General features: G+C 31.5%; 1 protein-coding gene across 2 annotated transcripts in view; it reads right to left on the bottom strand.

The window, feature by feature from the left end:
• LOC129614912 (zinc finger protein ZFP2-like) overlaps nt 1-15,732 on the bottom strand; it is a 171,000-nt gene that overhangs the window by 109,370 nt on the left and 45,898 nt on the right. For both annotated transcript variants that reach the window (XM_055529880.1, XM_055529881.1), the window contains exons 5-6: nt 12,590-12,735; nt 12,494-12,536 (exon numbers count right to left, since the gene is read on the bottom strand). In XM_055529880.1, the coding sequence (XP_055385855.1) occupies nt 12,494-12,536; nt 12,590-12,735 (189 nt within the window). The remainder of the gene's footprint in view (nt 1-12,493; nt 12,537-12,589; nt 12,736-15,732) is intronic.

Genomic DNA, 15,732 nt, shown 5'->3' with positions numbered 1-15,732 from the left:
AAAATAAAAAAGATGTAAGAAATTAATAGAACTTATCTTAATATTGATGATGCTTTTTGGTTGATGAAGTGATGGATGTGTATTGATGATGTTGATTTCGCTTGAGTCTTGTGTGTTGATGAATGATTAGTTGAACGCAATTGAATAGTTGAATGATTCAATGTGCAATTTGTTTGATTGATGTTGAAATTGTGAATGTATGATGCAAGTGTCCAATTTGAAATAATTTATATGATTGGATGATTTTGTATGACTGTGATGATGAAAATTGTAACTGATGATGATGAATATTGACTGCATGTAAGACTGAGCAATGCATTCATGAGTGTAGAAATCAAGCATATGTTTAGAAATTTTAACCAAATGTTTCCATTTAACCACTATATATTTTTATTTTAGAATTTTTATTTTTTAATTATTGTTGTAAGAGTTATGATTTAAATTTAGTTTAGTTATCCTTTTTTTTATAATATTATGTTTATATTATGTTTATGTAATATTTATTACGTTTATAAATTTTGTATTGAAGTTTTAATTATTATTATTTAGTAATTTCTGCTTTATTTATTAGATTTTATATATTTATAAAGTATATCAGTATTTTACTTTAGTCTTTTTTTTACGTGTTTTTTAGTCGGGGTCACCAATATGGCTTCTAGTCGGATTTTGGCAAGAAGACCATTTTTTGTTCTTATTTTATTAAAAACATCGCAATAATTTTATTTTTAGTTATAATTTTCTTTTAAATTAATTTTTATTTATTAATTCATTTATAATTATTGTTATCACATTTAACTTATTTTTAATGTTCAACTTAAAACACTTATAATTATTTTAAAGAACACATGCTTATTTTAAATCAACTTAACTGCACTATGACCATTTATAGAATAGAATATGAGTATAGAATTTCAAATCATTTATATATATTGTAATGAGAGAAAAATGAATTTTACAGTTAATTCATTTTTCGAAAATAAACTAAATTATTAATGTGTAAGTGAATCATTATGTAGGTAATTTAAATATACATAATTAAGCCAAGTTTAAGAGAGTATGTTAATATTTAAGAAAGTGCGTGAAGGTGTTTTTCAATAATTTAAAAATCAAGTCAGGGGTGTAGAACCTTTTGTGAGAAAGATCTCAACAGACGATACCATGGAGCACTTACTGTGTGAGTGCCAGACAGTTGCTCGCCCGCGACTGCTTCGGGGGGGAGGGTAACTTTGTGACCCCGAGGAGGATCTCGCAACTTGATGCGGCTGCCATTGTGCGTTTTGTCAGGGGCCTAGGTATATAGAGCTAATGTAGGGGGGATGGGAATCATAAAAGATCTTATGGGTCGTAAGGAAGGCCTAAGGGCCTCGGTCCCCTTCAGAAAAAAAAAACTGTTGCTACAGTACATTCCACAGAACAGGATTTGTTAATTCATATAGCAATTAAAGAAGAAATAGTGAACAAATATAAAACACAGATTTTATTTAAATAAGGTGGAGTTATATACTCTGAGTTATGAAATAGTCAATATAATGTAGTACAACAGAAAATTGTAGCAATGTATGCAGATAAGACGCCAGAACTGTTTGTAAGATGTTCATATAGGACACAGGAAGTAAAAACAGAAATTGAAGCTGTAAAACAAATCGTGTTTTGTTATGTTAAAGAGAATAATCATTCAGAAATACAAGAAAAATTTAATAACATAAAATATAAAATTTATTATACGAACCTCTTAGAAATAATTCAAATAGTAATAAACCAATGTAAGGTAGATTAACAAGAAAATTATGATAGGAAACCTATTAAATTGAAATTTTGTAAAACCGATACGCCAGGTGACCTTAATGAAATTATTCACGTAGATATATTTAAACTAATGAAAAAGATTTTTTTAACAGTAATAGGTAAATTCTCTAAATTTGGTGCAGCTTATTATTTACCTAATACAAATCAACTTACGTTAATAGAACAATTAGAAAACCATTTTAGTAAAATAGGAAAACCAAAAAAAATAATTGCGGATAATGAAAAACGTTACAAATACAGGAATTTTTGAAAGAAGAAGGAATAAATTTACACTTAACCAAACCGAATAGTCACACAGGTAATAGCGAAAGATTTAACAGTTCAATAATAGAAAAATTCAGGTTACTTAGAATAATAAATAAAGATATTTCAGTACAATAGGAAATTGCAGGTAATAGGAAATTATAATGAAAAAAATCATTCTTCAATCAAAAATATACCTAAATTGGTACAAAATAGGAAGGTAGATTTTAATAAAATAAATTCATTCAGTAAAAAACTAAATCAAAGAAAATTAAATAATTAAATAAAATTAGGGAAAATTATAAAGAAAGAAGAATTGAAGATTTTATAGGGAACTATAAAGCGGTTAAGCATAAGCATGAACGTAGATTTAAGAAAGCTAAATTATAGAATATTACAAATATTAGACGACCATTAAAATTTACAGACGACAATGATGTTGACATGGTTTCTATTAACAATACCTGTTAATGGATATTTAACAGTACAAGAATTGAAGAATATTATAAATTTAGACAAGACAAAAATAGTGACAGAAACAGATATTGTTTTACATATGTATAACAAACCCGAATGAAATAATAAATATTTTAAATGACAAACCTAATGCCATATATATCCATCGTAAAATCCATTCGTAAATTCCATCTGAAAAATGCATTTAAAAAAAAATTGCAATTTTTAGCACAGATAACCTTTCTTGTCTTCCACATGGAAGGGTACTGAATTACAGACTAAAATTTTTGAATAAAAAATAGAATTTAAAAATATATTGAAGAAAAGAGCAAAAAAATAATAATTATAATCTAGATTGCTTTTAAAATCATACTAAATAAAATTGGAATTATAAACAATACTCAAAAATTTCATAAAAAAATAAAATAAATATTTCAATCGACATACATACTTCGGAAACATAGAACATTAAGAATTGTTTTTGTATATTTTTCCGATTCAAAAATTCGGAAACTATTTTCAGCTGGGGGACAAAAGTTGGCATGGGTCCTAGTCAGTCTCACATTTTCCTAACATGTGAAGCTGAAAATGCTAGGAATGCCCTCTGAAAGTATCAGCTCTGCCAACAAATCCGACTCTCACCTCCTAGAAGGTAGGTAACATAGTTATCTGCCGGGCGTCTCCTGGGCAACTTACTTAGTAAGGCTGACTAGAGCGGGTGAAAGCGAGTACTTGGCGCTTAATCCGGGTTTCGTTGGTTAGGAAGCGCGCGGGCGGTAAATTCAGAAGCGTCTGACCTAGAATAGGCGGCTCCCTGGTCTGCGTCTGATCCCTGAGGGACGGCAGTTTTTGAATCCTGGCAGTAGGTATAAAATGCAGAATTTAATCATTTGTGCAATGGACAAAACAAAAGGATTTAGTACCCCAGGTGGTAATTCAACTACGTTGGAGAATCCACCCTCTTCGGAGGTCGGCTCTACGGATTATGGGGAGAGCCATTTATTGCATTTGATTGATCCATTCAGGAGGAACGCGAAAACCCGGCGTTCACCACCTACATCTGATGTGTGGATTTTAGAAAAGAATAGAAATATAGAAGGTGGACTACCGAACATTCAAGCTCCACAGACCAATAAGGGTATAAACATGAGTAAAGCTCAAGACAAAGTAAGTGATGATCAGAATGCTGACATACACAAAAGGATTAGCCAACTGGAACAGCTCTGTGTGGCTTTGAAAAGCGAGGTTCTTCAACTGAGGTCTGAAAATGAGAAGCTAAAGAAAGAGAAGCATACGCAAATTACAAACAATAAGTCTAATGTGGGCAGTCATAAAGAAAAAGACGCTGCACCACGAGCAAAGCAGGTGAGGTCAATCTTAGACGCCTACTCAACAGATAAGGAGGAACTCGCCAGAGAAACGGATTGGATCCTAAAACAAAAGAGGTCCAGTAAAAAAAGAAAAGCGGAATCATCCCCGGAAGTGGTTCAGGTGACGATCAACCCTGAGAAAGCGGATGTTCCTGATTCTAAAAGTCGAGGCAATGTCACGAAAACCTCTAGGCCGCATCCAGTAGTCATAAGTAATGTGGTTGACTATAATAAAATAGAGTCAACATTAAAAAATAAGGACATCAATTATAAGGTTAAAATGATGAACAACAATCAATTTCAGCTTATTGTAAATTCCGAAATGGACTATAGGAATCTTACCAGAGCCATGAATGGATCTGGACTAGAATGGCATACCTATGAAAACAAGCAGGCCAGACCAATAAAAGTCATGGTAAGAGGTCTTCACCCCAGTTGTAAACCGGAAGATATAAAGGAAGACCTAAGCTCTAGGGGTTACAAGATCTTGGATGTAACCAATAAAATTAAAAAAATTAAAGAAAATGGGAAAAACATTATGGTGCCTCTACCGCTGTTTATGTTAACATTCTCAACTGAAGAGGAGATGAAAAAAATTTATGAAATCGATTACATAAACAGGATGAAAGTTAGGATAGAGGCACTTCGAAAGGACAGGACCATTCCGCAGTGTAAAAGGTGTCAAAGGTATGGGCATACACAAAAATTTTGCCAGAGAGAACCGAATTGTGTTAAATGTGCAGGCAGGCACTTAACATCAGATTGCAGTAAGCCAAAGAGTACTGCAGCAAAGTGTTCCAATTGCTTGGAGGCCCACCCAGGAAACTATAGGGGATGCCTTGTAGCTAAGAAACTGCAAAAACGTAGAAATTTGAACAGCAACAACAACCTGAAGAATTCTGAACGGCCACCGAGGAAATTCACCTCGAGAATAGTCTCAAAAGATGTAACATACAGGGACGTTCTCCAAACGAAAACTGATGACGGTGGCAGGAGCAATAAAGCAAGGGCCAGTGACGTGAATGTTTTGTATAAAATGCAAAATATGATGCAGAACATGCTAAATATGATGGACAAAATCTCTCAGAGATTGAGTATTTTAGAGACCGAAGGGAAAAAATCGAATACCAAAAGACCTGGTAAATCATGGCACGAGGTAATTTTAAAATAGCAACATGTCCTTTTAATTGCAATGGTATTGCAAATAAAAAGGACATGCTTGAAGTTTTTCTGCATACGCAGAATATAGACGTGTGCCTCGTAACTGAAACACATGACCTTAAGAAGCAGGTTTCGGTTTCCAGGTTATAGAATTTACAACTCGAACCATCGTGGAAATATAGCGAAGGGCGGAACGGCGATAATAATAAAAGAAAATGTGGTACATTGTGATCTGCACCAGATGCAAACCGAGGGAATGCAAATGACAGCGGTTCAGATCACTTCGACTAAGCAGAAATTTAGAGTGGTTGCATTATATTGTCACCCTAGATTTAAAATTACAGCAGAAATGTTTCAATGCGTTGACAGACCTGGGCGATAGATTTATATTGGGGGGTGACTTTAACGCCAAGCACACTAATTGAGGTTCAAGGCTTACTTCAACTAGAGGAAGAGAACTTAGGACAGCAACTGGCGGCACGGGGTGCCTTTTTCACCCTACTGCGAAGCCAACGTATTGGCCAACCGATGTTAATAAGTGTCCAGATTTAATAGATTTCTTCATAACAAAACGGATTGCGAAAAATTTCATCGAGGTACATGATAACTACGATCTTGACTCCGATCATTCGGTGGTTATTCTTGTACTTAAGGAAAATATAGTTATGAAAAGAGCGAAACCTGCGCTGACAAATGGAACTACAGATTGGTCAAGATTTCGCTTAGAGATTGAACGACAAATAGATCTAAGGAAAAAAAGAAGAACGACCCAGCACATAGATGAGGAGGCCGAAAACTTTACTGGAGCGTGTGTGAAAATGAGGAATCTGCTTTTGTTGGCGATAGCGTGACTATTCCAATTGTCAGGCAAAGAGATGTTATGGAAGAAATTAGGGCTCTTAAACCTAGGAAGGCCCCAGGATTTGACCTAATAACGGTCGATATTTTGAAAGAATTACCCAAAAGGGGTATAACGATGCCTACGCGCCTAATAAATGTGTGTATAAGGTTCAATTACGTGCCTGAAATTTGGAAAGTTGCAGAGATAATCATGCTGCACAAACCTGGCAAACCTATAGACAGGGCGACTTCTCATAGACCAATCTCTTTGTTGCCAATGATTTCAAAACTACTAGAGAAACTTTTATTGGGAAGACTCCAGCCTATAATTGAAAGTAAAAGGTTAATCCCGAATAATCAATTTGGCTTTCGCCGCAACCACTCAACCATAGATCAGATTCATAGAATAACTGACCTAATAGAAAATTCACTGGAAGAAAAAGCAGTATGTTCTATCATATTTTTGGGCGTAGCACAGGCCTTCGATAAGGTTTGGCATTGTGGATTAATAAAAAAACTTAGGCGATTACTATCAAGGCAGTATGTTGACCTGCTCGAATCTTACCTGACTAATAGGGTATTTCGAGTTAAACAGGAAGAGGAGTACTCTTCGCTTAGGGATATCAAGTCGGGGGTACCACAAGGGAGTATATTGGGCCCGATATTATACTTGCTATACACGTGTGATATTCCTGAATCGGAAGGAGTGACAACAGCTACATTTGCTGATGATACAGCAGTTATCGCAATTGGACGAAATGAAAATGATTCTACACAAAAATTGCAAAGGGCCTGTGATGAGATCTCAAAATGGACTAAAGAGTGGAATATAAAACTTAACGAGGTGAAATCAGTACATGTAAATTTCACTAATAGGAAAATTGACAATTCATTTTCGGTTCAAATAAATGGCGTCTTGATTTCGTCCGCAAATACGGCGAAGTATTTGGGAACGACGTTGGACGCGAAGCTCAGATGGAAGGAGCACATAAAGAAAAAGAGATCTCAACTAGAGGAGGAATACAGAAAGTTTGAATGGCTTTTGGGGAGGCGTTCTAAATTGACGATATACAACAAAGTTTTGATATATAATCAAATATTTAAGCCTGTCTGGGCTTACGGTATCCAGTTGTGGGGCTGCGCTGCGCAGACTCATATCCAATCTATACAAAGATTTCAAAATAGGGTATTACGGGACATTATAACGCCCCTTGGTATGTCCGTAATGCCGATATACACAGGGATCTCACGATCCTAAGTGTCACAGACGAAATTAAAAAGCAAGCAGCCAATCATAAAATGCGTTTATCCAATCATGTCAACATCGAGGCGGCTTTGAAACTTTGTTAGGAGACTTAAACGTACGAGACCTCTCGAGTTAGTTTAAAGTTTTTTATCTGGAACAATGAGTACTTAGTACACTATTGTGCCAGATCAAAAGCTTGTAAATAATCAAAAAAGTTAGAGCAAAATTAATGGTTAGTCGTTCCGACTAGTTTTATAGTTTATTTTGAGGAGGGTGTTTTTTAGTGGATTAAAGTTCCACACTACTGCTTTTCGTCTGGCAGTGTCACTACTGCTTTTCGTCTGGCCGAGATTTTTCACCCTTCCTCTCGGTAAAAAAAAATTTCAGCTTGGAGGCCTGATAGATATATATGGCATTATATCCATAAATACAAAAAAACTTGACATAGTAAATAAAAACGTGCTACGGTTCGTATTGAAAATTTTAAAAGACAAAATGAAGACAATTGTTTCACAAAAAACTAAAAGGCGGTTAATTAATACAATGGAATGGCCTATTACAATTAATAGTGAAGACAGAGAACAAATAAAAAAGCATTTAAATAAGAAATTTCTATAATAATATCATAAAGAATTTAAGCGGACAAATAAAAATTAATGAAAATTTGAATGAAAGTATTATACAATTAAAAAAATTAATATTAGAAGATAGAAAATAATTGAATAAAATTAACATGATGCGAGTAGAAGTAGGTATTAAACAAAATTTATTACAACTATTAAAAGAAAAACTCGAACATATATAAGAAAACATTGCTTCCGCTAGACGGGGTATTTATGGATACGCTAGTAGTGAGGAAATAGAAAATTATAACATAGATTTTCATAAATTACTTTTATCAGAGTAGGCAAGTAAATTTTCAGACAGAACTATTAATTTTCGCAATAAAGATTCCAAAAATATTTACAACTATTCAATTAAGAAGAATAGTATCAATACCAAATAAAGAAATAGATTATATGGAAGAAACAATATTTGAAAGAAATAATGTAATTCATAAGTTTGAAGAATTAAAGATGCTAAAAATATAAAAAAAAAATAATTGTAAACTAATCAATAAAAATGTAAAAGGAATAACGTCATTGAGTGGTCAAATTATTTTAATTAAAATAACAATATGCGATAAAAGAAATTTAAAAATAAATGCAAATTATATGATCAGTTATAATAATATAATACAGTTATATACAGTTATATAACTGTACATTAAAAATTTTGAATCAAGAATTTAAAAATATAAAAAGTTTTATTAAAGAAAGATTTTATTACCCTAGTAAAGACAAAAATAATAATTTTACAGACAAAATAACTTTTGAAGATATTGTATTAAAATTTGAAAATTACTTAAGAGAAATAAAAGAACAGAAAAATATTTGGTTAAGTTTAAATTAAATTTAAATATGATAATAATGCTTGTATCAAAAATTGCATTTATACCTTCAAAAATTGTAATAGTTGACATTTTTAAAGAAAGAATATATGTAACTAGTCGTGTGTGTTTGCATTGCAAACTTTGCAAGTATTATGTCTGTAGTTTTGAAATTGTGTTTCATTCTGTATGTGAGATATTTTAAATTTACTTTTTTATCTTCAAAAGCGCACCCGTAATATACACGTGGATTATGTTTTCTTCCTAATATTTTGTTAGATAAAACTTAAAAGTACCCGTACTTTTTGACACCTGATTAGTAGCTATATATATATAATGTAAAATTGGATGGTTTTTGAAGAGTTATACGAAATATGAATAATATATAGAATATAAAGGGAAATTCAAGGTACTGCGTAGCCTAGTGGGTAGCGTGGTAATCTGATAACCAGGAGGTTATTGGATCAATATTTGCCTGGATGTTGTCGTATCTTTCTTTTTTTGGATTATTTAAAAAAAAAAAAAATTTTTTGTTTTGTTTAAATTTTTTGTTTTATTTTTAATATATAACAGATAAATATTATTATAAAAGTTTAAAAAAAATATCCCAAAAAAATTTTGTTATAATAGTTTGGAAAAATTCGCAAAAATTTAAATACATAAATATGTGCGTATATTTTTTTTAAAGATTCCTAAATTATTACCGACCGTATTGTGCATACAATAGGTATGTTATGTGATGGCAACAAATTTTGCATATCGAGTTTTTGTTGGGAATGCACTTTTCCATAGTAGGGAAGTGTAAATAAACAATTTTTAGCAACCTGTCGATCTGTCGGTCTGCATGTGCACGCGTGTATCTCAAGTTCGGCTGAACCAATTTTGATGAAATTTTATGTATAAGTTTATTTCGACTGTGGCACGGATTGATCAACTTTTGGGATCTTCGGGAACTGCACTTTTTAGCGGGCCTGTTTTACATTTTTGATCATTTTGAAGAAAATATTCAACCGATTTATTTAGAATTTCATATATAAACCTTGCTCGACCGTCCGCGAAAGCTCCTTTTGGAAGAAATCAGGTGTCAGCAACTGGACGTTTACTTCGGGCCAAATATACATTTTTGCGTATATAAAGAGAAATAATCAACCGATTTCATTGAAATTTAATATTAAAATTTTTCGTATTAAAACAATGAGAAATAAAATTTTAAGCACAAACATACATAGTTATGAATGTATACCTATTTTTTTAAACTGCTAGTGAACATATAGAATTAAATTTTTCAAATTAAGAAAAGGTTTAGGCAAAAACAAAATAATAATTGTATTCAAATATATGTATGTACATATGAATATATTAAAATTTAGCATTGTACAGTTTTTCGCTTGGAACAATAAAACTAAAATTTCAAGTACATAGGTACATATATATTTTGTATGTATATTTTTTTAAAGCTTGCTGACGAGATATAATGTTCAAAAAAATAACAAATGAAGCATTAATATTCAGATGCCACAAAACATCTGATGTCTTTGATAAAAGATGACATTTATTTACGTTAAAATTATTTCGATTATCCGAACCAAAAATATGTGAGATCATTATATTTTCAAATATTATTTATTTCTTGGTTTGTGTTTCTAATTATAAAAAGTATAAAAGAAAAACGTGCTTTTGTTATACAAAAATTTTTTCAGAAAATTTTAAAATAGAACTATTTCAGGATTAAAAAGTTCCAATGTCAGATTTTTCTGGAACCCCAGAGGCAAAACCCTATCTAATGCCTTTTGTCGCATGTTTCTAGCCCTTCTAGAAGTACCCGTACTTTTTGGCACCTGAGAAGTAGATATATACATATAATGAAAGAATTCAGGAGAATTCTACTCTGAAGGAAGGAGAAGTGATATATATAAATATACCTTCATCTAACAAAGAAATAAATAATAAAACATGTTATAACGAGATTTTAAAAGGGATAGATAAGAGAATAAAAAGTAAACAATAACAATAAATTAATGGAAAGTTTAACTTTATAGCAAATAATAAAAATTCTTTCTCCAGACAAAGAAAGTCATTAGCGAGATATTAACAAAAAACATTGATATTGTCTGGGCTAATGATAATTGCATTTCTAAATTACATGTTTATAAATACATAATGGTAAAATTAAATTTTGAAATTCAGTTTTCAGTTTGAGTTTGATAGTCAGAAGAATCAGTTTGATCATGAACACTTTCATCTTAAAATCGACATTAATATTTAAAGTAAAATTCCTCATAAAGTCTCCGATATTAATAACAATAATCATAATTGTTATAAATAATACTATGTATAATTGAAAAAAAACAATTCGAATTAATTAATCATAAATACATAAATGGTTTAATAATAAACTCAGTGTTTTAATTATTTTCATTAACTAACAGAATAAAAGAGTGTTAAAGAAATCTCTGCGTCAATCGTGCAATAAAAAAAGAAAACAATAAAGACAGAAAAAGAAAAAAAATATATTTTTATATTTTTTTAATACTCTGAAAATCATGTTTCGTAATTTACGAACCACGAAATTCCAGTGGCGGAACAGGATGTATGTATATAAAACCACAATTACAACTTTTTTCGGAATGTTCGAGTTCACTCGTATGCCATTGACAACCGACACTCAAACCTTGCAGCGCTCCATGACTCAGATGTGACAAGGTTTCAGATATCACGGCGAACATGAGGCACTTTTGACGAATCTTTTTCCGAGATAAATTTACTCAAATGTCGATTCGGTGTTGAAACTTTTGATTTTTTGAGCCACAAAATCTCCAACGATTACGGTATTTTTCCCTCAAAAAGTAAAACTCATGCGATTGAAAACTTTGCAACACCATCTTTTGTCAAACAAACCCAATATTTTTTTAGCATGACCACCATCAATTCATGCGACATTTGATGAAAATTCTCGCACATATTAACACCTTTGCAATGAAGAAAAAGGAATTTGAGTGAACGGAGGCCTTCAAAGCAGTCTTTATAAAAGTTAAGCACGCTTTGGTTCAAGTCGTTCACCCGACGGAGATAGCACAATCTTCTATAGCGGCGCCTAAGGTTTTGACCTGCAGACTGTTGTACACCAACTCCAAAAAACTTTTCCTGAACCAAAACCAACGGAACTCCGAATATTGGCTTCATCTCGGAAACTCTTGGCACGTGTAAATATGTGTTTACGTATATGGATCGCAAGTGTATATTCTTCGTGGATAAAAACAAGTATAATTTTAATAAATCACATACATTTTTAATATAAAATTAAAGATAAATAAAGAGTAATTAAAATAAAAACCCTAAATTTTAACAGATAATTTAGTGCGAAACACGATGGGATCCGGAAATACGTCGCACTGTTCAAAATTTTTGGTTCAAATTTGAAAATCAATATACCACGAAATTTTTTTTTTTTTATTTTTTTTTTAAACATATAATTTTTTAATTGATATTTTTTTACCATGCTTGGTATTTTGATAAATTATTGATAAGTTTTAGCAGCAGTTGTGGATTGAATTTTTGGGATTTCAATGGATATGAATATAACCATCATACCCTCCCTGCCATTTTTGAAGCGCGACACGTATATAACAGAACTATCAAAAATAATTAAAACAACAAGATTCATGTGAAGTTAATATAAGGAAAATTAAAAATGTGTCAGCAATACAAAAAGCTTTTTATTAACGTAATGCTAAATCGAATGTGTGACGTTAAAGCAAAACCTGTTTGTACGTTTTTACATCAAAAACCTGGTGCTAAATAATTAAAAACATTTCTAGAAATACCGTCGAGTCTCGTTATGTTTTAGATTTAAGCTTTTATTTGATTGCTTAAGGTATCAAATTGAAGTAGAGATTAAAAAAAATTTCAACGACTAAATCACATAGGAATTTACAAATATACCTCTTGAAGAAAATTTAGCTGGACATTCTGAACACGCAATGGGCTAAAAATATTTAAATTAAGTAACAATTTTTCTTAATTATCGTACATCTATACCTTTTCTCCAGTATGTATTCGCATATGTTGCTTCAAATATGACGCACTCCGAAAACTATTCCCACATACATTACATAATAAAAGTCGATTCTCTTCAGCATGGTTTATTTTGACATGATTGTGAAGTTTATTTACTTGGTTATAAGCTGCAAAAATAAATCAAAATATAATGCTATATTGTAACTATATGTATGTAAGTATATGTTTAAGAATTAAAAAATATTTTGACATAAAAAATTTTTTTTATATTTTCGATCTTAACATAACAAAAATCATGGCCTGGTCCCTGCTTTTTTGTTAATATAGGGCGAAATGACATGTCTGAAAAACCATTATTTTTTAAATTATTTATCAGAATCAATTACTTAGGTCAAACATCAATTATCATGCAAATTAATATTGCATGAAAGTGCGAAAACAATTATCATATAGACGTACAAAAATACAGCAAAATAGTCACTTGATGAGAAAGGAAATGGTAGAGAATTAGTAACGGATAAACAAAAAAAGTATTTTGCATCAAGTCCCGTAAAACTTGCAAAATTGCAAAAACAAAAAAGAGTTCGGTCACCATACTACTGATATCTAACCCACAGTTAAACACAATTCAAATTTCTAGAAAATATACCTCAAAGCATCCTTTTCAATACCAAGATCAAAATAAGCAGATTTAGAATTGACGACAAGCAACATCCTAGTCTGTGATGACGAACACCGAAAAGCTCCATCGACATCTGGTTGTTCGAATTCTCTCTAAAAGACACCTGCTCCAAAAAAAAAGGCGAAACAACATTATCCGAAACAAGTTGATGAATAAAAGCCAAATCAGAGATTATTCTACGAGAGCGCCACGTCCGTAAGTCTAGCAATAACAGAGTATAGCTAGACTTACAGCGGTAAAGAGGATCGAATCAACCTAAACTATGCAAATCGAAACGAAAAAATATTTTCTGTACTTCAAAATGGGCCTAATATATAATAAATAAAGATGCTTCTCAACGTAAAGGTCAGCAAACTGCTTAACCCATCTCCTAATGAAACCTAATTTAGAATTTGCCCTTTTTATAGCCAAGTTAAGGTGAGTCTTAAAGTCAAGCCTATGATGGAGTGTGACCCCAAGATCACATATAAGACTAATCTCCATCAGAACCCTTCCCTCCAAGCGCTAAATATATTTAATCATAGAAAGCACGCCTTTCGAGAGAAGCTTAATAAATAACACTTATCAAAATTTAGTTCTAAACCATTACTGTGACACCACAAGTTAAAAGTTTTGTGCCATCAGCAAAACTACACAGTTTACCATCCGCTACATATACTCCCCATCATAAAGTGTGGATACCAAAACCAATATTTCTCACGTTAAACAAAATTACCCTTTGAGCAGTTCTTTCAAAAACCTTACTAATTGAGAATGACTTCGATTTGACCACCTTGACCATTGGTGATCGTAAGCCTACCCCTCCGAAAACTATGTTCATTTCCGCAGATAAAAAGCTGACAATAAGAATGAAAGTAACCTACCAAAATCCTCTTAAACAATTTAAGAATAGTGACAGTTTAGCAATGGGCCTATAATTATTAATCAAACAACGAAGGGGCGCAATAAAAAATACTTTTTCTAAATCCCATGAAAAACACCAGTTGTCAACGAGAGATTAAATAGTAAACAAAGTGAACGTTCCAAACTAGGAGAACATCTACACAAAACCACAAGCGGAACCCGACGAATAATCGTCACACAAAAACTGATAGTGCCGAAGAACCTCATAATTAGAAATGACTGAAGGATCGTCTGAAAATTGGTCCAAGAGTTTCAAAGAAGCTGGGTAGCCATCAGACATACATTTACAATTTATAAAATCGTACAATCTTTTAGGAGTAATAAAAATATCCCTCCTGACTATATTCAAATACTCATCATATAACTTTTTATTATTAAATTAATATTTTTTTTATATTTATAAACCATAAAACCGATTAATATTAAAAGTAATGATTTCTTTTTTGTGGTGCTCTCAAATTTTCAAGTTTCAATTCGAGTCGCATAAATTTTGTGTATAAGGGCTTTGTTGCCTTTGTATCTTATTATTATTATATTAATTTTTCAAAATTTTGAATAAAAAATTAACTTTTTTTTTAATTTACATAGTTTCTAATAAAGTAACAAAATCATAGAAACATAAAGTAACACGATTATTTATTAATTTAATAAAAAAAATTAAAACAATAGACAAACCAAATTTTAAAATTTATTAATAATTACATTCACAATCTCTCTAGTGAATCATTTTCTCAAAGAGAATTAAATCTATTAAATAAGAGTTTAAACTATACACCCATTGAGAAATATTTTGATACTCATTAGACCATAATAAATGGAACAGCAATAAAATTAAAAGCATTATACATATGTATATCAAACAGGAACATAGAAATGAAACGATATTCTAGAAAGTTTAAAAAGGAAAACAAATGTTAAAGATGATCAAGCGACCATAATAATATCTACGAAAAAAAAATTAGTTTTCTACAGGAAAGGAGATGAAAGTAATTCGTAAGTTGTTTTAGATAAAGTTGATTATGTAAAAAATACCATTCAATGTGACGAATACCATTCAATGTGATAGGCATATTACCAAGAGAATGTATTACTAACATTTCTTCAACATTCGGAGTACCAGTGGAAGCTATCGATTTCATACCCATCATCGCTGAAATTATATGGCTTCAGAAAAATTCATAAGCCAGGTAATTAGATAAGGCCTATAGTTTTTAACATGAAGTCGCCATGTTATGAAATAGCGAAATGGGTAGTTGGTGAATTTAAGAAACTTCCAATGCTTGTTAAAAATTTTTAGAATTTGCTAAAAAGATAAAAAATTTTGAATGAAAAAATAATAAATTTCTAGCTTCATTTGAGGTCGTTTCTTTGTACCCAAACGTGCCAGTAATATGAGCTTTAGAAAAAATAAAAAATTGGTTAATGAATTCAGATCTTTCATATACCAAAGTAGAACAATTACACAAAGGCAGGAAGCTATGCGTGGAACAAAACCAGTTTCAGTTTCAAAATAAATTTTATAAGCTGTTGCAAGGCACAAGTATGTGCAACCCTCTTTCTTGCTTTGTTGCGAGTATTT

Source organism: Condylostylus longicornis, unplaced genomic scaffold (assembly GCF_029603195.1).
Source record: "Condylostylus longicornis isolate FDR11 unplaced genomic scaffold, ASM2960319v2 ptg000126l, whole genome shotgun sequence".
In the NCBI taxonomy this organism is placed as follows: Eukaryota; Metazoa; Arthropoda; class Insecta; order Diptera; family Dolichopodidae; genus Condylostylus; species Condylostylus longicornis.
This window is presented reverse-complemented; position numbering and strand designations above follow the sequence as displayed.